This window comes from Magnolia sinica, chromosome 4, assembly GCF_029962835.1.
Source record: "Magnolia sinica isolate HGM2019 chromosome 4, MsV1, whole genome shotgun sequence".
Taxonomy (NCBI): domain Eukaryota; kingdom Viridiplantae; phylum Streptophyta; class Magnoliopsida; order Magnoliales; family Magnoliaceae; genus Magnolia; species Magnolia sinica.
Genome location: NC_080576.1, coordinates 86,155,943 through 86,177,835, shown reverse-complemented (window position 1 = coordinate 86,177,835; position 21,893 = coordinate 86,155,943). Strand labels below are relative to the sequence as shown.

General features: G+C 40.7%; 1 protein-coding gene across 2 annotated transcripts; it reads left to right on the top strand.

The window, feature by feature from the left end:
* Window positions 1-17,579: 17,579 nt before the first annotated feature.
* On the top strand, window positions 17,580-21,620 carry LOC131243315 (uncharacterized). Of its 2 annotated transcripts, none has more exons than XM_058242566.1 (5): window positions 17,580-17,701; window positions 19,670-19,737; window positions 20,497-20,563; window positions 20,658-20,726; window positions 21,368-21,620. In XM_058242566.1, the coding sequence occupies exons 1-5, from the start codon at window positions 17,597-17,599 to the stop codon at window positions 21,455-21,457; spliced, it is 399 nt and encodes a 132-aa protein (XP_058098549.1). In that variant the 5' UTR covers window positions 17,580-17,596; the 3' UTR covers window positions 21,458-21,620. The 2 variants fall into 2 exon arrangements, with proteins under 2 accessions (XP_058098549.1, XP_058098550.1); XM_058242567.1 differs by lacking the exon at window positions 17,580-17,701 and adding an exon at window positions 19,168-19,477.
* Window positions 21,621-21,893: the final 273 nt, after the last annotated feature.

Below are 21,893 nucleotides of genomic sequence, written 5' to 3'. Positions count from 1 at the left end.
GGCGCTGGAAGCTCATCAATGGTTCATTGATCAAGGTCAGAGGAAAGAAGTATTGTACCCTTTATAAGGCAAGTGTCAATGTGTGCAAGGGTGGGTTAAACGCAGCAGAAGATTCAGCTATTGACATGTGACATAGGTATCTAGGCCACATGAGTGAAAAAGGGCTTCAGCTACTAATAAAGAAGCGGCTCCTTCCAGGCGTGACAGGTATACCTCTCAAAACCTGTATTGATTGTTTATCAGGGAAACAGCATAGAGTTTCATTTGTTAAATCTGCTTCTTATGTTAATAAAGTGCATGCATTAGACTTGGTTTATTCTAATGTTTGTGGTCCTATGAGAAAAAAAACCTTGGGTGGGGCATTGTATTTTGTCACTTTTATAGATGATGCATCTAGGAGGGTTTGGGTTTATACTTTGAAATCCAAGGACGAGGTCTTTCGTGTATTTAAATTGTTTCATGCTATGGTCGAGAGAGAGACAGGTAGATCATTGAAGTGCATCCGCACTGATAATGGTGGTGAATACATCGGTGACTTTCATGAGTATTATAAGTCCCTGGGTATACAACATGAACAAAAGGTTCCCAATACCCCCTAACATAATGGTGTGGCTGAGCGAATGAATCACACCATTGTAGAGAGAATTAGATGCATGTTATCTCATGCGAAGTTGCCCAAGACGTTCTAGGGAGAAGAAATGGTATTTGATAAATAGGTCTCCATCAGCCCCGTTGAATGGAGAAGTACCCGAGAAAGTGTGGACTGGACAAGATCTATCGTACAGTCATCTCAGGGTGTTTGGATGCAAGGCATCCGTCCACGTACGAAAGAACGAGAGGTCCAAGCTTGATATGAAGATCAGGCAGTGTGTGTTCTTGGGGTACGGTGATGAAAAGTTCGGTTACAGATTATGGGATCTGACAGAGAAGAAGCTCGTTAGGAGCAGAGAAGTGGTATTTTTTGAAGATCAGATCCTGGGATACTACAAGGAGGATTTCAAATCATCAGTCTGATTCATAATGAGCATAACAAAAGCATAACCCACAACTAATAACCACAAGAACACCACCACAAAATCCACTATGATCAAAAACTTTTTAGTACAATGCGACAAAAAGGGAAAATACAATGTAACAAAAGAAGCAAACTCCAGAAGCTCCACTGCACGCTCCAACTACAGCGAGACTATGGCTGCGACGATCTAGCGTCACCCGCACGCATCAATCGTGCATAAGCTTATGGAAAGCTTAGAGGGTGGTGTAAGTGTGTGCGCAATATAAACGTACTCAAAATGCAAGGTCAGAGTGATGTGGAAACATGGTAATGAGCACATGAATGCAATCAGCCGTACCAAGGCTATGCGGTGCAAGATATGAATGCCATCGGCCAAAACACGGCCACGCGATGTGAAATGCAACTCAAGCATGCCAATCCTCAACATGTATCAGTACAGTTCTCATTCAGGATAATTACCGGGGTTCAATACACTCCAACTGGCACTGTCGCTCTCCTAGCCGCACAGTCCAAATGAGCGTAAGAAACCTCACTATCCGCCTGACCAATAGTCCGCCAATACCTATCCAAGACGTCGATAGCGGACCCATTCGCGAGCTGGTCAAACTCAGCCTAGTATTGCCCCCTACCCTCGGGCGAGTAAGGCCACACTCCTTTCCAACCGACCACGACACAGTGGGAGACGCGGCCTCCTGGTATTCGGCCCTCGTGCGTTCGTATATCCACTCGGTCTCGACGTTGGAGTCATCCTCCTGTACCATCGGGTTTAGGAATTTTCACCCGGGGACGTCTATGGCGCCCGTATGCTAGAACCAAATATTTCCGGTTTCCAATCCCGCCATCCACGATGTGTCTGTGGAGGCTATGGCCCCGATGTCGCTAGGGCATACAAGAACTACAATCACACAGATGCAAGTGCATGAATCATACTATCACTCATGCAACAGTCCTGTGTGTACCATGCACTCATACTCGGGCAACTCCGCCGAGCCTATAAACGATTCGCTCGAAGGCATATGCTATGATCAATCACTCCTCATACCACCATACATATGATGCGTATGATGATAAATCATGGATCTATACTAAACATGCATATAGGGATGGGCTCTGCGTATCACATAAATGGGCATATACGGCCTGCAGAGTATAAGTATGAACCTATCAGTGGCCTTAAGGAGTGTGACAATGCGGACATTTAACCAACATTGTCCTTACAATGTGGACGTCAAACCAACATTGTTCCCAAGGCTTAGCCCGCCATAAAGCACCATTACACAAACCATAGGAAATCACACATTGCAATGGACTAATATACATCTCATTGGGCCTCGACCCATAGTGCTCAGATACATCCAATGGGCCATCTCATATGGGCCTTATATAAGTCAAGTGGGCCGCATTAGTGGGCCTTATGTACATTGCAATGGGCCATAACCCATGGGCCTTTAAATACGTTAAATGGGTCGGATCACATGGGCCTTATGTATATACCAGGATGGGCCTCAATAATGGCCACAAATACACATCCAGGTGGGCCTCAACAACGGCCATATGGTTGAACAACTTGGATGCAACACATGCATCATGGTGGGGCCCATATAGGCCCATCATCATATATATATATATATATATATATATAACATTAATATATGTAAATATATACAATATTATATATAATAATAATATAATATTATATATATATACACATATATACGTATGTATGTATATCCACACACACTCATATGCATACACACGTGCACACACGTGCACCTTCACGTGCAGCAGGGAAGGGTCCCACCGTCCAGGACTGTGCGGACGAACACATACATCAAATAGGCCCCACCGTCCGTCTGGACGGTGGGCATGCAACACATGCACCACTGTGGTTCCCATGCGGAGCCCACCATAGTGTTTATCTTCCATCCGATCCATTCATAAGGTCACACGGGCCAGGGAGGAGGGGAACAAAAATTTTTAGCTTGATCTGGAACTTCTGTGGACCCAGAAAGGGTTTCAATGGTAGAGTTCAATTCACACTGTTTCTTGTGATGTGGGCCGCCCGAGCGCTGGATTGGCCTGAATTTTGAGGGGGGTCCATGTTAAATAGTGGCCCACCAAATGGGCGGTGTGGATACAAAATATACATCATGGTGGGGCCCACGGATGGAGCCGTGGGTCCCTGCCTCTTGGCCGCCCGCCCGTGTAAAACTTTTTTTTTTTTATATATATATTTTTTTTATTTTGGGGCCCACTGAGATGTGATTCACAATCCAGCCCACCCATTATGTGGGTCCCATATAAATGACCGTACAGACCAAGTTTTGGCAACATCCAAAACTCAGGTAGGCCCCACCAAGTGATCTTATATATTTTGACATGTCTTCACATGATTTTAAATGGTATGGCCCACTTGAATTTCGTATAAGGCTGATTTTTTGAATGGCCCACGGCCAGGGAGGTGGGCAATGAATGGACGGTGTGGATGTGCAAAATACACATCATGGTGGGGCCCACGGCTGGACGTGGAACCGGTCCGTCCGTCCGTCCGCCCTCTGGCGTCCTGACAATGGCAGCAGCAGGCGCTGCTGCCTTAGTTTTTTTTTTTTTTTTTTTAAAATAATTTTTTTGCAGAAACCCCTGAGTGGGGCCCGCATCGGATGAATCCACTCCAGCCATCGGATTCCATGGACCAAGACCGATCAAACGAGTCTAATATACGGCCTGCTTTTGACGAATTGAGGGATCTAGAGGGTTTTCAAGGGTGATATCGCTATTTCTTATGGTATGGCCCACCTGAGAACCAGATTACCCTCAAAGTTTGGCTCAACGCCTAAAATGAGCTGGAGAGGAAGATGGACGGATTGGATTGAGCACATACATCAAGGTGGGGCCTACATAGGTGGCCCACCCCAAAAAGGCAACTAACCCCCTTTTTTTTTTGTGTTTGCTGGCACACATCCACGTCAGTGCACACACTTCACTTCCAACGTCCAGCGACCCACTCCTAATCCCATTGCTATGGTGGGTCCCACGTAGATGTGGCCCACCATCTTATATGTATATAATATATACTATATTATATATGTGATACACATTATATTATACATATTTTATATAACATATATATATATATATACATATATATATAGCATTGGGCCATCTAAACGATGGATGGGTGGATCATCACCTGCAATAGAGTGGGCCACACCATCTGATGTAGATGGACGGGGTAGATGTAACACATATTGGTGGGATCTACACCGTTACAAAGAAAGAAGGGAGAGAGATAGAGAGAGAGACATTTCGTGAGGTAGAGGAACCCCGCCACTATGGGCCCTCTAGATTAAATCACATACATCCAAATGGGTCCCACCAACAAGTGGGCCCTAAAATTTAAAATAATGACAATGCACCCACCTTATCTTCCTTTTCCTTGCTCCCTTGGACTCCTTAGCTCCTTACCTTCACTTTTAATGGAGGATGATGGGGGATTAATGGTGTGGATGAGAGATGGGAGGGTGTAGATGGAAGATGGAAGGTGGACCACACTTGAGAGGGAGAGGAGGCTTGGACGTTTGGGGCTTGGGGTTGCTTGGAGAGATATGAGAAAATGAGAGAGAAAATGAGAGGATGGGAGTGATATGAGGTGATGGAGTGATGGGTGTAATTAATGGGGCATGGGTTTGTTTGAAAAGTGAGTAAAGGAGGGATGGGTGAAGAGAGAGAGAATTGACTTTGTGAAGAAAGAGGTATGGGTTGTTGTACTTGAGATAAGGTTGCATTTAATGATGATTGATGGGACTTATTGTGTAGAGATTCCCTCGAAATCCGCAACGCGCGGTGTTTCTTCGGAATAAACGCTGATCGGCATCTTCTTACCTGAGTATCGGTTCGGTGCGCAAGTCACGGCGTTGGAACCGCGGCGACGATGCGGTCGCTATGATACAACTTTCGGATCAAGCCGACGTCGGTGCGCGGGACCTGGCCTAGGATCGTGCGCAAACACCGAATACGGTGCGAAGGTTGCCGAAATTTGACCGGAAGGACCGCGAAAGCTAATGAAATGGTACGGATTAGGACACGGGTCTTACAGTGTGTTCTTGGGGTACGGTGATGAAAAGTTCGGTTACAGATTATGGGATCTGACAGAGAAGAAGCTCGTTAGGAGCAGAGAAGTGGTATTTTTTGAAGATCAATGTATAGAAGACATTTGTAAGCCAGAGAAGAAACGGCTTAGTTTAGGTGAGCTAGAAGACATGGATCCGGTTATTCCTCCCATGGTGCCTGATGACGGAGGAGTACAGCAAGGTGCAAAGGACGAGGGAGTTCCTACAGAAGATGGATAGGGGGAGTAGCCCCCACTTGATTCACCTGTTGAGCCACAGGTGAGGAGGTCATCTAGGGACAGACATCCTTTCAAGAGGTACTCACTGCATGAGTACATTATACTCAATGATGGGAGAGAGCCAGAAGATTATTTTGAGGCCTTAGCCGACGAGTATAAGGGGGAGTGGTTAAAAGCTATGGAAGAGGAGATGAAATTCTTGCATAAGAACCATACCTATGATATGGTGAAATTGCCTAAGGGCAAGAAAGCTCTAAGCAACAAGTGGGTGTTCAGAAAGAAGAATGAGCAGAAGAATTCACAAACAAGGTTCAAGGCCAGACTTGTGGTGAAAGGGTTTAGTCAGAGAAAAGGCATAGACTTCGAGGAGATATTCTTACCAGTGATGAAGATGACATCTATACGGGTGTTGCTTGGGTTGGCGGCTAGCATGGATCTGGAGATAGAGCAGTTAGATGTTAAAACTTCCTTTCTCCATTGTGACCTGGAAGAAGAGATCTATATGCATTAACTAGAGGGGTTCGAAGTCAAAGGCAAAGAGCATATGGTGTGTAGGCTGAGGAAGAAATTGTATGGGCTGAAACAAGCTTCAAGTCAATGGTACAAGAAGTTCGACTCGTTCATGTTAAAGCATGGATATGACAGAACGGAGCGGACTACTGTGTGTTCACACTCAAGTTCTCGGATGGTGATTTCTTAGTTTTGCTATTATATGTTGATGACATAAGGCTTTTTATGGCCCCATTTTTTCAAATTGTTTGACCACGTTTTGGAGACATTTAAAATTACAAACATTATAGATCATGCAATTAGCTTGTAATTCTGATCTATGTTATGTTTGGCTGATAATTTGGAGGCTACATTAGGTTGCATACATTAATCATGCAATCAAATGGTCCACATATGGATTGTAATGATGGAGATTATTGAATATGATATATTTAGGCTTTCAATTATGAGTAATTCTGAAGTTGTACCATAAAATTTGCCATAAAATCTAATCAACGTTGAATTGTCGAATGTCCTCAAGTAGGTTATATCGAGTAGTCTCCAGGTTATGAGTTAATGGCAATTTCGTTGGCTATTGAAGTCTGCAGATTCAAGGTTGAATGGTGAATGCCAGTTGAGTGCATGTCTTTAAGGATACGCGGTTCGTAAATCGCGTACCTTTCACATGGCTTAAACATTTTAGTCATTAATTGACAGCCATGTATTTCGGAAAAATGATCTTCTCGAAAATCGACTAATCCATCATTCAAGACAAAATTTACTATCTACCAAAAAAAAATTGTTTAAAAATCCTTAGAAACAAATCTTAAACAAAATTTAAATCCATAAATTATAAGAATTCACTAATATATACAATTTTGATAATGGCTCTTATAGAAGACTAAAGCTCTAGCATCCTAAAGTGGAGAGATTAATGTGAGTTTTTAGTTTTGAGTATCTTGAGATCATTAAGTGAATTTGTGTGAGAATTTTTAGTTTTGTAATCCTTTACAATGTCTTTCCACTAATACTGCTTCCGATTTGTATGGGATTCCCAATCGCCTATAAAATGCTGGGAGAATTTTAAAAAACTTCGATGATTTACTCGTGCTCATGCCTGCTTCAGCATTATGTTGTCTCAGAAGGGGTTATTGTTTGGTGCTCCTTGATCTGGAAGCCATTTTCAAGCTTTCTTTTATGGCCTCTTTATAATTGTTTTCTTCTTGTTCCCTTAAAATTCTCTCTTGTTCTTCTTCTTTACTAACTGTGGAAGGCCTGCAGCTGAAGGCAGTTCCTTTGCTTAACCCTTCCTTTATAATAGGCCTACTTCTATATATTATGTGGCTAGTTGTATTGGTTGTAATTGTAGGGGGAGGGGTGTAGAATGTCTTTGTATTTGAGTTGAGAATGGCTCGAAATAAATCCTAGACTTCCTGAGGAGCTTTGTTACATGGTGTAGCGCCTCTTCCCCGATAAGCCAAATGTAATTTCAGTCGATTTGCTTTGTTTACAAATTGCTTTCTACATGACTTACATTGTAACTTTATCTTTCCATCTTGGGAGTAGACTTGGACTTCATAATCTCAAATATCTGCCGATGCATCATCTTCCGATGACATATCTACATGTGTATATTTTAAAAGAAATATATCTGGTTATGTTAAGGCAACATTAAAAAAGAAGAAGTTATAGTGATGAATGAATGCAATTACCCAACCATATAATATGAGATTTAAGCAACATTAACTAATTGAATGGTATAAATGAAAAGAGAGAAATATCCATTTACCTATAAAATATTACAATTTAAGTAATCAAAAAATAATTACAAATATCTTGATATAACTTGTAAGCAAATGAAAGAGAAATAAAAGGCAATGTCTTATCCTATAGGAACTGTCTCATCTTGTTTTTCACTCTCTTTTCCCTCGAACTCCTCATCAATAGAGTTCCCTTTCCCCCATATCGGATGTAGCCAATCCTGTGCACAAATGAGCACTTCAACCGATTCTGGTGTAAGTGAATTTTGATAGTTGTTCACGACCTTACTTCATGTACTAAAAGCAAATTCCGAAACCATAGTTGAAATTGGAAGTGATAATATGTCTCGTGCCATTAACGAGAGCACAGAGTATTGTGAATCACGAGATTTCGTCTTCCACCAGTCCAAAACATCAAATTCATCGCCTTTGAATTTTACAAGTGACTCCTTGAGATAGTTTTCAAGTTCCGATACAAGTGTTTGCATTTGAGTCTCATGCCGCTATGCCACGGAAGACATGAAATCATCTACTGTTTCTTTTGGCGGTTCATCAACAGTAGAACTAGAACCCGCGTGAGGAGATTTGTCTTTTACGGCGTACACAGAAATTGTATAAATCATTGACTGCATCACGAATCTTATCGACCTCAGGGGCACTCATCACACCATACTACTTACTACATATGAATTCAACCATGATCATCTTGTATTGAGGATCAAGAACAACTACAACAGCCATTACCAGACTACACTCAGACCAATACTTATCAAACTTTACCTGCATACCCATGGTCATTAATTGTAAAAAGTTTAGTCCACTACTACTTTTGTGCAAGGTATCTTTTACCTTCCAAAGTTCTGGTAAAAATATATTTGTTGTTAGATACTAGCTTCCTGAAAATTTGTTCGTTGTGTTGTAAAAAATTAAAAGGAACTTGCGACTTGATTCAGCTCTTGACTAATCATCTTCAGAAGGCAACCAAAGATACGCAATATTATGCTCCGTATAGTGAGAGAATGCATGTCTGAAAGTTATCGCTGAATCCAACATTTCAAAAGTTGAATTCTAACGTGTCATGACATCCAGCTTTATCGTTCTCTGAGTTGACAAATTCAACTGCTTCACGATCTCATTTCATGTATTTAATCGTGAAGGTGACCCCCGTATGTACTTTACACTCTCTCTTATGTTCTCGATCGTTAGCTCAATTGTTTTAAGGTCATCTTGTACAATCAAGTTTAGGATGTGGGCACAACACCTAACATGAAGTATCTTTCCACCAAAAGACAAGTCACTGGTGGCCCTAAACTAGTTCCGCAAATTCATTATTATGCTATCATTTTCTTAGGCATTGTCTAAAGTTATTGAGGAGATTTTCTTCTCAATTCCCCACTCCACAAGACATTTGTACATGCAGTTTGAAATCATCAATCCAGTGTGAGGAGGTGCAAGATAACAAAAGTTTTTGATTCTCTTGCAGAGCCTCCATTCGACATCAACGTAGTAAGCAGTTAGTGACATTTATCCCTTTCGTTGATTGGATGCCGTCCACAGATCTAATGTTAGGTTAATTCGGGAAATCGATTCCAACTGTCCTTTCAACTTGAGCTTCTCACTTTAAAAAATCTTCATGCACACTCTCTTTATTGTTGTACGGGATACCTCGTATCTGGGGTTAAGGCATTTGGCTAATTCGACAAAAGCAGGACTCTCTACCATCTGAAATGGTATTTCATTGGCAATAATAAATTTGGCCATCAACTCATTCATCTGATCTTTGTTATACTTGTAGATGAACAATGTACCTTGCGACGAACTCTCTAACGATTGGGTAAATGAAAGTGTTTGTTGCCCTGAGGTCTGAGTTCTCACTTTTTTATGACACTTCAAACTATGTTTCTTCAGAGTTGTGGTCGACTCATCTGCTTGCTTAGCATATTGAGTCTTGCAGTACTTACATTGTATCTTCACGGTGCCGTTCTTCAGGGTTACTTTTCAAAATCGTCCCACACTACTGATCTTGTTTTTTTTTTTTTTTTTTTTTCGCTTTTCCCCCAGTATGTGACTGTGAGGTACTAGTATCAATAGGCACCTCTTCATCTTCTAGACCTAATCCTTAATCTTTCAGGATCATCGACGATGTAACTGACAAATCGCCTGGGGTATTGGAAAGACCCTTACTTTCCATCTAATAGTTGAAAGACACTAAATCATATTAGCATTAGCAATCTAATGCTTAAAGAGTTATACTAAATCTTAAATTAGTTACCCATCTAAGGTTGGATGGATTGTAATACTTTCATATTCCCATTTAAATGCCCACGCCTAAAATCCAGTAGCATCTCCTCATACCTCTCCAAATAAGTTGATCTTCCGTTATATTCCGATGCTAAATATCTAAGCAATATGAAGATATTTGTCATTGGAAATGAAAAGGAAGAAACATATCCAGAGAGAAATGAGGAGATGGATTGAGATCAGGCATGAACATTTAAATAAGTTGTATGAAAGCATACTATCCATCTAACCTTGAATTATCCAAAATGGGATAATTTGAGCGATTTCTATGCCACCAAAAACACTATATCTATGTATGGCCCCATATAAATCCTCAAATGGGCAACTAATTATCTAACTCACAATCACAAGTCACAATAATAAGTTAAATTAGTTACCCATCCAAGGTTGGATCGATTGTAATACTTTCATATTCCCATTTAAATACCTACGCTGAAAATCCGGCAACATCTCCCCATGCCTCTCCAGATAAGTTGATTTTCCGTTACATTCCGATGCCAAATATCTAAGCAATGTGAAGATATTTGTTATTGGAAAAGAAAAGAAAGAAGCATATCCAGAGAGAAATGAGATGGACTGCAGATCAAACATGAACATTTAAATAGGTTATATGAAAGCATATTATCTTTCTAACCTTGAACTGTCCAAAATGGGACAATTTGAGCGATTTCTATGCCACCAAAAACACACTATATCTATTTATGACCACATAAAAATCCTTAAATGGGCAACTAATTATCTAATTCATAATCACAAGTCATAATAATAAGCTAAGCAAGAAAAGCAATGTAATACATATTAAGCTAACCATACAATACACAAAGATAAGATGAACAAAAAAGCAATGTAATACAATTATATAAACATATTAAGCAGTAAACAATAAGCAATAAGCAATAAACTATGTAAATGGTAATTCCAACAAATTAACTACTAATTGCAATTTAGGAATTAGGGTTTAGGGATTAGGTTTAGGGTTAGGGTTAGGGTTTAAGGTTTAGGGTTAGTCATTTTCTCTTGCTTGAATTATTGTTTTAAGTTTTTTCTTTTTAGAAGCTAAATGTTTTGGTTTACCATGTTGCGGTTTTTCATTCTTTTCTATCGCATTTACCATTATTTTCAATTCCCCATTTTCTCTAATTCTAGACTCTTACTTGTGTATGGAGGTAATTCAATAGTCTTTTCAAGATGGTGGCAATTTTTTTAATGATTGCAACCACTTAGAAATGTTCATTTATCCAAATACCCTTAACAATCATATATTTGATTATCCCTAAAAATTCAAGCACTTAAAACAATAATTCATCATGTGATATTCCAAATATTTGCTCAAGTAGAAATGTAAGAGAAAATGACTAACCCTAAACCCTTAGTCATCATAAGAGAGAAGGGTGCGGACCACCAGCGAGCCAGGATTGGACCACTAGCGACTAGGGCCGAACCACCAATTAGCCAGGTCTGGACCAATAGCGAGCCATGGCCGGACCACCCGCGAGCCAGTGCGGTCCACCAGCGAGCCAGGGCAGGCCACCTTTTAAAAAAAAATTAAAATGGAACCTACCTGATGAATGGAGGAGGATGAACGATGAAGATGAGTTGTGGGGCTGCTGAGTGGCCAGATCGAGATGGGTGGGTGTGGTGTCGCTCGATTGCGTAAAGAAGAGGGGTTAGGGATTTAGGGCTTTCGTTTGGGCAGAGGGTAGTAAAAAAGTAATTAAAAAAAAAGGTAAAATATGTTATATAGCACCCGACTGGATCCGATCAGATCCCAGATCGGATCGGTCCAGATTGGCCACTAAACTGAACTCGACTCGTTGTACGGTCGGATCTGAGTGGGCCTACTCGATCCAACCCGATCCTGGCCTTCGTTTTGGGTCGGATCCTGCCTAGCTCTAAGCGCAGCATGACACGGTCGATAAACATAAATATGGTTACAAAGAAATGGTGTGTTTGGAGAAGGAAAATGAAAATATAAGTAATCTGGATGCGGCGATCATTGGTGTGGGTCATATGGGTTAGCAAGTGTCCAATGAAGGTAGCAAGTTGGATTGTTAGGGGTTGGGGTGTTTGCAAAAGCAAGGCCAAATTAAAGATTTGTAAAAGATTCAAAGTGCAAATTGTAGCGTCTCAGGAAACTAAGATGTAGGGGATAAACCAGAACATTGTCAATTCTTTATGATGGGGGCATAATAAAAGAATGGGAAGCTTTAGATGTTGTAGGTTCAGCATCAGGTATTTTAGTTGTTTGGGACACCAAATTCTCAATATCTTTGTTACTTAAAAAAGTATCATCAGGTTTTCGATGGGTATTTATAGCGGTTTATGGGCCGTGTCGACTGAGGCTTCGAACTAAATTTTGGGAGGAGTTGGATGAGTGTAGGAGAAAATGTAACTTAACATGGTGTGTGGGCAACGATTTCAATGTAGTTAGATTCGTGCATGAGAAATAAAATGGGGGCCGGATATCTAGCAACATGCAGCATTTTTCATATTGGATACTTAGGAATGATATGGTTGATCTTGTTAGAGATAGTGGAGGAAGATTAGGGTCTCCGATCATTCAGATTTGAGCTTTCTTGGTTAGAAATAGGATTTGCAGAAAAGGTTGTCAAATGGTGGTCCCCTTTCTCGATCTAGGGGGGGTGGGGTGCATGATTCATGTTATTCCAAAAGTTAAAGTTGTAGGAAAAAAAAAAAATGTAGGTGGAACAAAGAGGAATTAGGGGGCCAAGAGGAGGAGACGGTAAAAATTCTGCAAGCAATATAGCTTCAGGAAGTGCATCGGGCAAAATACAATGCTACATTGCGAGAGGAGTGGGAAATTATCATAAATTTTATCTCATGAAGTAGGAAGAGGTATGTAAACCGTGGGATCAAGGGGGAGCAAGGTTTAGGAATTTGGAGGTTATGAATCAAGCCCTATTAGGAGAATGCATTGGGTCAACACATTTCTCAGTCCTCATCAACGGGTCTCCTCATGGATTCTTTAAAAGCTCAAGAGGCCTGCGGCAAGGTGATCCCCTATCCCCATTCCTTTTCCTCTTGGTGGGAGAGGCCCTATCCAGAATGCTTCATAAAGCCCAAGCCGAGGGTATCCTTACTGGTATTAGCATCCCAGGGATGATCTCTCCGCTGTCCCATGTGCAGTTCGCGGACGACACTCATATTCTTCGAAGCCTCTCTTGGCAAGATAGAAGATTTGCGTACAACAATCAGATGTTTCGAAGCAGTGTCAGGTCTAAGGGTAAATCTGGCGAAATCCAAGATGATAGGGGTTAATATGGAAGATGGCGAGATCGACATATATGCCAAGACCCTTCACTACGCCCCAGCCTCTCTCCCGTCTTCTTTCGCCGGCCTGCCCCTTTGCATCGGTCAACCTCCTAGATATCTATGGGACAACATCATCGCTAGATTTGAAAAATATCTTGCGAGATGGAAGTGTCGCTACCTCTCCCTGGGAGGTCGTCTAACGTTGATCAAATCAACTCTCTCAAGCCTGCCTCTCTACTTTATGTCCATGTATAGGTGCCCTTCGACAGTCTTAGCCTCCATAGACAGACTAAGACGAAACTTTCTCTGGTGCGGCAAGGAAGATAAGAGGAGATTCCATCTTCTGAATTGGAAAGAGGTGTGCAAGCCTCTTCAGGATGGTGGTGCTAGGATCAAAGACATGAAGAAAATGAACCGTGCCTTCTTAGGGAAATGGATTTGGAGGCTGGAGACCGAAAACAACAAGCTCTGGAATATTATCGTTAAGAGCAAATACGGGCTATCTGAGGGCGGTTGGTGGACCAGGAGCTCTTCTCTTTATAAGGCATCCCACCTATGGAGGGGCATCTTAAGCATGAAAAAAAAAAGTTCTTAGTAGAATCGACTTCAGTATTGGTAATGGTGTCAACATCAGATTCTGGGAAGACATATGGGTGGGGGACTTGGCCCTCAAAAACCGCTTCCTAAACATCTTCAGGTTAGCCCTCGACAAATCAATCGCTGTGGCTAACTGTTTCTCGGACTCTTCTAGTAAGACTGTGGAATGTGGCCTGTAGGAGGAACCTCCAAGACTGGGAGATTCCTGAATTTGCAGACCTTCTTTGCATCTACCAATCATCGCCCAATTCCCAGAGTGCAGATTCGCTGGTATGGAGGCTGGATAAAACAAGTATTTTTTCCGTCAAGCCTTTCTATGCGCTATCCCAGCCATGGTCGGAAACAGAGCTTTGGTTCCCATTCATTTGGAGATATTCGGTCCCTCCTAAGGTAGCATGCTTTGGTTGGTTGGTTGGAAAAAAAAGGATTCTAACAATGGATAATTTGAAAAAAAAGGGGCATGTAGCTCCCTAACATCTACTTATGTTGTATGAAGAACGAAGAAACGGTTGATCACCTGCTGGTTCACTGCCCTTTCATCTCCAAAATCTGGGCAGATTTCTGTTTGCAGTTTGGCCTCTCCTGGTCGTTTACTGATTCGGTGGACTCCTTGCTCTCAGCGTGGCATGGTACCAGTTTGGATAAGAAGAGGAAGCAAATCTGGAGAATGTCCATCCTCGCAATCTGGTGGTCCGTATGGATGGAAAGAAACAGGAGATGTTTCGAGAATTCTTCAAACTCTACGGATTCAGTCTCAGATAAGGCGAAATGTTTAATCTTAGAATGGGCAACTGTTGTTCTTCCTCTAAAGGACTATGATTTCAGTTTCCTTGTTGCTTAGGGGCGTCTGCCTTCAGCAGATGTCTTTTTCTTTTCTTGTATTTCTCTTTCTTTTTATATAAAATCTAGTCATCTTTCAAAAAATAAAAAAATAAAAAAACCAAGCCCTATTAGGGAAATGGGTTTGGAGATATGAAGTAGAAGAGGATTCTCATTGGAGAGAGATGATAAGTGGGAATTATGTGGTGGAAGAAAGGAGGTGGTGGATTAGGTCGCCATCATTGTATAGATCATCATATTTATGGAAATCTTTGACATTGGTGATAAAAAGTTTGGGAAGTGGTTTGTTTCTTGTTGGGGGACAGGAATAATATAAGATTTGGGGAGGATAAGTGGGTAGGGGTTCAGTTTGAGCGATCTTTTTACACGGTTGGCGGCGATCGTAGTTGAGGTGGACCTAAGGGTGGCTAGTTATTTTTCCATTATTAGGGAGGAAGTAGTATGGGCTCTGCTATGTGGGAGGAATATGGTGGATGAAGAAATTGCAAATTTTATTAGTTTGCTCTAGTTGCTATCAAAAGGCGACTCCGGTAACTTTTAGACTCCGATTCGATGAAATGGTTAAAAGGTAGGTTCAGCAAGTTCTCCATGAAATCCTTCTACACGTTTATAAGCGGGGAAATCTCTACTGACAGGGTCAGTCTGATGGCGTTTATTTGGCGATACAGTGCCCCTCCAAAGGTGGTGGCACTCGTGTGGCTAGTGCGGAGGAAGAAAGTGCTAACAATAGATAATCTTTGCAGAAGAGGGTTCACTCTTTCGAATGTATGTCTTCTATGTCTTCAAGATGAGGAAATAGTGGATCATCTCTTCATTCATTACTCTCTTGCAAAAGAAGTCTGGGATAAGTTTTTTAAGTTATTTGGAGTTGCATGGGTGTCGCTAGATTCCACCGGATTCCATCGGTAATTTCCTGTTGATGTGGCATGGTGGGGGCATAGGGAAAACTGGGGTAAAAGTTTGCCAATTAAGTTTGTTAGTGGTTATCTCAGTTATATGGCTTGAGAGGAATGCTCGGTGTTTTAGAAATCGTACAGGACACGTTCTAGAGGTTTTTAGAAGGGCTAAATCTCTTGTGATGGAGTGGGCTTTAGCTTCAAAATTTATTGTTCAGTTTCTAGAGTGTTGGTGGGAATTGTAAATATTTTTGCTTTCTATACTTGTAAATTTGTGGCTTTGGCCTTATAGGAATAATATTGTCAATGTTAAAAATAAATAAATTAATGAAAGGGAAAAATCAACAAACCAGATATCGACCCCGCTTGAAACTAGAACAAGAAGTGAGCTGTGGCAGTTTCGTTCTTCTTCCTGTGGTGAAATAGTTTTTGAAGAGATTTGTCTTCCATTGTAGAAAATTCTTGAAATTTTGGAGGTATTGCTTTCTAACACAAAATTTTGATTTTTCATTTGTTTCATTGAAGAGCCTAAACTAGCCAACTTTCCTACACAAGAAATTAGCCTTTGCTTGGGGTATGCCAACTTTGGCACTCCTAAGTGTTGTTCATCTTCTAGTGTTTCTATGCATTTAACACCTGGCCTTTGTTGAACGCTTGGACATGCAACTGAAAGCTCAAGTTATTTGTTCTCAATGCACAATCTTCAAGATGGTGACAATCGAACATTGTTGTATTTTGTTATTGAATTCTATTCTTAGGGCTTCCAGAAATTTGCTCCTTCCTGCAGAAGATCTGTCCTTTCATGTGATGGTTATGATAAAATTTTCATAATTATTATCAAGGAATTCCATGATGATAACGGTGGCCATAATGGCCACCACCATTACCTTTACGCTACGAGGTGCAACGGCCGTTATGGTCTCTCTCTCTCTTTTTTTTTTTTTTTTTCCTTTATTGAAAAAAAATTCCAAAAAAATTGTTTCTTTCCCGTAATGGACCGTTACGGGGCCTTTACAGCCTTTATAGGGGGTGTAATGGGCCATTACGGGGGCCGTAATGCCCTTTACAGGTCATTTTTTCTGCAACGGCCGTTACAGCCTTTACGACCCCGTATTGTGTAACGGTTGCCACCGTTATCTTTATGTAACGGCCTTTATGGCACACCATGATTATAATGGTCTCTGTTTATGTGAGACACCCACTAAATTTTTTATTGTTTCAGTAGGTATTATGGACAACACAACATGAGATATGGGGGTTTTATTAAAATACTTTAGTGAGCCTTTTTTTGGGGATTTTGGACCCCTTGGATTGTAATATTTCTTGATGGTTGAGTCCGAGTTCGCCTGCATTTTTTGGTTGATTGAGGTTTCTAATCCATTTCTTCTTGCTGATTGTTGCTTACCACTGTTAAGATAGCTTTCTGGAACATTTGCTTAAAACAAGGAAGAGTTCTTCATGTGGACTGCTTCATTGGTAGACGCAAGCCACACTAATAGTTTCTTGCTAGCATCTAATTGCTTTGGGCATGGCAATTCCATAGCATTTATTGTTTGACCTTTTTAATTTTTTGAAAGGTAATTATTGTTTGACCATTTGACGCTAAACAATGGAAAAGAACCTAAACTTGACAATCAGACTATTGTTAGTAAAAGCTCAAATTTCTTCCCTATGTGCCAAAACTTGATTTCCAAATGATACTAATAAAACCGCAAATTACAAGATAAATATCTAGAATCATTCCACAAAACTATTTAAGTTATCACACTAATAGATAATTGTATTCCGTTGTAGGAAAAAAAGAAAATTAACTCAATTCATTCAAAATGTCATATAATCTGTCTTCTTTTATTCACACATATGGCTTCGTTAAACATGTGCACATCTGAAAGTCTTGGTGTATAGTGTACTTTCTACCCTGGCATTGTCTTCTCTATTTTGGATTATTAAGGGACCAAGAACAAAATGCATTTATTTGTGTTCCTGATATGTTGCACTGTTGTGTTGTTCAGCAATATATTTTGCTTCTTTTTTCTTTTTTATTCTCATGCTAAAAAGTGAATGTCTGCAGGGTGTAATGGCAATTCTGGATATCCAACTGAATGCAGTCTCCGTTGTAAACCTTGTAATGTCGATAGGTATTGCTGTTGAGTTTTGCGTCCACATAACACATGCTTTCTCGGTCAGTATGGTTGAGCCCCATTGTATCCAATTATAGTGCTATCAAACTGAAAGTATTTGTAAATATGTTTGCATCATGCTCTTCATTGAATTTAGTTCTGTTTTCCTGATTTGCGATTATGATTTTTTTTTTTTTTTTTTATATATTGGTAATTAAGGTTTATAAGGTATGACAACCAGGGATCAAACCCTGGATCACTCGCACACTCTATACTCATTTGTGATTTTATGATGTTTCCAGTATCCTATGTGAATTTTGTTTTATCGACCATGAGAATTACTCTGAATTTGCCATTTTGTTCCAAGACTACATCTCTGATAAAATGTCAGTTTTATATGTGAGGTTGATGAGAATGATCTATCTCAAGATCACATTGGGTTGGTGGATCGAGTCATGGGGCAACAGATGCACAAAATATCCATCTGTCCATTGTATTGCAGCACATCACAGAAGATAAGCTTTGTTTCCCTATAAAAACAGCCACAATGTAAAAAGGAAATGCAGATAAAGACATGACATTCCCCAATTACCAAATGGGGTAGAGATTAATCAATTCAGCAATGTTGAAGTAGGTTTCTCAAACAGCCACCCAAAGATCTCCAAAGTTGGTCTTCAAAAAAATGTATTTTAAACAAAAGGAAGAAGAAGGAAAGAAACAGCAAAATCTTATTTACAGATTTCAAAAAGAAAAAAAAAAGGCCATCTGAACTAAAATGCTAAAGCAATCTCAATTCTCAATCTTGGTTCAATCTACAAATGCTTGAGAATCAACAAATTCAACAATGTCTATTCTATCCAATCTCTGCTTATATTCCTCTGGAAAAAATAAAAATAAATTACAATGCCTACAAGTGCCAACATGGTTAAATGACTGTACAACTCAGTTTGACTTGTTCAGTCTCGATTCGAACCATGACTTGCCCAAGTCAGGGGTGACTCAGGGTATTGAACCAGATTGGTTTTGATCAAGTCCGAGTTGACTTGGACAAGTCGCACAGGACTTTTTTGAGTCTTAAAACCTTGAGTCAAGGAGGGGAATTGTTTAAGTGAGTCAAGGTATGAACTGTGGAAGAAAATTCTATCCTAGACAATAAAAAGATCAAGGAGGTAAAGAATGCTGGCACTTGTACTGTTGAGACTTGTCAAGGGATGTTTAAGTGTACAAATTGTGGAAGAAAATACTATCTGAGACGGAAAGATCGAGATCAAGAGATCGAGGGAACCACTGCCATACCCTGGACACAAACTGTGGAAGAAAATACTATCTGAGACAGGGAAAGATCGAGATCAAGAGATTGAGGGAACCACTGTCATACCCTGGACTAAACTGTGGAAGAAAATACCGAGGGAACCGCTGCCATACCCTGAGAAGAAAACCAAAAGAAGAGCAAATTTGACAATTTTCTTCTAGATCTAATGATCAACTAATCTCTTTTCTTTCCTTTTTTTTTTTTTCCTTTTCTTTTTCCCCTTCTGTCCTGTTCATCACTGCTAGGGAACCATCTCCCACCCAAGCCCACTCAGAGCTAACTGCTGCCATGAAACTGCTGAACCACTGCTTGAAGGAGGGGAGGGACTTGCCCTTACCTTATAAACATGCCCTATATAACTGGGATTGCAGTGCATGTTGAGAAATGTGGTCCACATCATGATCTGGCAATTGAGGTACTTTGGTCCCAATAATGTCTGAGGATGCTGGCATCTAACAATAGTAGACCTAGGATTTAAATGGAGAGTCAGAAGACCATCATGCACAGACTTGGCTCCAAACTTTGTGTCAATAGGTGTTGACTGACTTTCTCACCTACCATCTGTTGACTAATAATAATTCATGGCATAAAATACCTGCATGATAGACAAGATCCTCTGGTTGTGTAATCACCATGACTGTAATAATACAAAGCATAACCCAGCATAGAATTGTGGATATGGTTTGTCCTGACTGTATCTTGACTCCACTTTTTACAGGTTAGCAATGGGGATAGGGGACAACGGGCCAAAGAGGCTCTAAGTACAATGGGAGCTTCTGTGTTCAGGTAAGCTTCATTTATTTTTGTTTTTCTTTCTTTTTCTCCTTGGGAAGTATGCCTGAAGGTAATGATCAGAACTTGCACCAATCGGCACAAGTGGAATCTTATGCTGCGACTTGCCACAAAGAGGTGGTTTCATATTATTGGGGGCAGACAACGGACATCAGTTTGGATGGGTCGTGGCTCTTGACACCACATCAAGCTATATTTAGTGTCCCAATTCCTCCCAGACCTTACAAGTGGGAATTGGGATGTTATGATGGTCCTGACCATTGTGATGGGTCTGACTAGGTGGGGGTTCCCCAGAATTTCCCAATTTAAAGAGGCTAACCATCCAAAACTTATGACCTTCTCACTTTTGCTACTTCTAGTCAACTGTCTATTTGAAGTCCATTAACAGAAGGGTTAGGATCTTTGAAGCATTAGATATTTTTGGGGCATCTCCTATACACGACAGGGGCCATCAGGTCAAGTATCTGTATAATTGAACCATGGGCACCTCTTCCACATACAAGCATCAAGATGATATACACATCCTGATATATCAGGGCCCAATAATTCCTCTATTTTATTGTAGTGTCAAGACCCATAAAACCATTGGAAAGAATTGCATCCAAACCTTTCATTTTTAACTTGAGTTCTGGATCCATTAGCACTGATTGAGCCACATCTCATTCAGTGGAAATCCTTAATTGCTGGGATGATAATTCAATTTCCTTCTTCCTCCATTTTTGTTGCCGATAAGTGATCTTGGGTTATTTGCAGTGGAATCACGCTGACGAAACTTGTTGGAGTGATTGTCCTACGCTTTGCACGATCAGAAATTTTTGTGGTTTGTAACTCTTACCTTCCCTCACACTGATCTGTTGCTTATATATGCTCTTGCAATATTCGGGGTTCTAAATTCTACTTCATACGTTTTACAGGTTTATTATTTCCAAATGTATCTCGCGTTGGTCCTGATCGGGTTCTTACATGGGCTTGTCTTTCTGCCTGTAAGAATTGAAGTATTTTCTCATTTATGTGCATATCACTATCTTAATCCATTTAGAATCCCTTCCCAAAGGTTTGAAAAAGTGCGTGCATGATCACGCACACACAAAGAGCCTCTTGCTGCTCATAGGAGACCTTATATGCGAGCAAACTTGCATGGCCCACCGTGGTGCCCAACTGTGATGTATATGTGAAATCTACTCTATCAGGTGCATTGCCCCATGTTAGGCCATAGGCCCAAAAGTTGTAGTCAGTTGGGCCACACCAAGGGAAACGGTTGGGAGGAGGATGCTCACTCTTGATTTGATGCAGGGGCACCATGCTGTTTACATGAAATCCACTCCGACCATCAGGTGACTCATCTCACGTAAGGCCCAGGGCCCAAAAATTGGCCATTATACTATTCAAGTGCGTCCTAGTGAAATAAAGGTTGGCTGTTTTATCTCCTCCCAACTGTTTCCTTTGGTGTTGTCCCACCCAAATCATGGACTCTACTAATTTGAGGGCCCGGAGCATAAAATGGCATGATGCACATGATGGCTAGGGTGGATTTCATGTAACTGTCAATGCACACGTTAGTTGATCATCTCTGTGTAATGTGTGTAAAAATAAACGATTTTCATGCAACTGTGATTGATTGCAGGTGGTGTTGAGCATGTTCGGTCCTCCTTCAAGGTATGTACTTGTTGAAAAGAATCAAGATGACCAGCCGACAACTTCACAGCTGACTTGATCATATTCACAGCCAATCACAAATATTTTCATCAGCAAACATTTCGTGTCAAGGAAGCTTTTCCTCTGTAATTGGATGAATTGTAAATGTCCAAACTCTAATTTAATATATGATTTTGTTTCCATTTTGTTACATGCAATGGGAATTCTCCGATGTTTGCCATTCAACACGTAAAAAAACAATGCCATATGCAATAGGCACAGCTATAATTTAATGATCTGCTGGCAGTCACTCTTTCATGGGGGCTCAAAGAGGTTCTTCACTGATCGGTGTGCCATGTGCCCCACCATTTCATCCTCGGAATGTTATCTCCGTGCAATGTCAATAGTATCCCGACTACCTTGGGGAGGTGTTTTCCTCTTGGATTGTCAGTGTTAGCTCTTAATGGCATCAACATGGAAGTGTATGATTTTCAATCTTTCAAAAGTAGTTCTTA

Coding starts and splice junctions, on each gene's coding strand:
- LOC131243315 (XM_058242566.1), top strand. CDS start 17,597: ATGGCAATTCTGGATATCCAACTGAATGCAGTCTCCGTTGTAAACCTT. Junction 19,738..20,496: donor ATGGGAGCTTCTGTGTTCAG/GTAAGCTTCATT, acceptor GGTTATTTGCAG/TGGAATCACGCTGACGAAAC. Junction 20,727..21,367: donor ATGGGCTTGTCTTTCTGCCT/GTAAGAATTGAA, acceptor GATTGATTGCAG/GTGGTGTTGAGCATGTTCGG.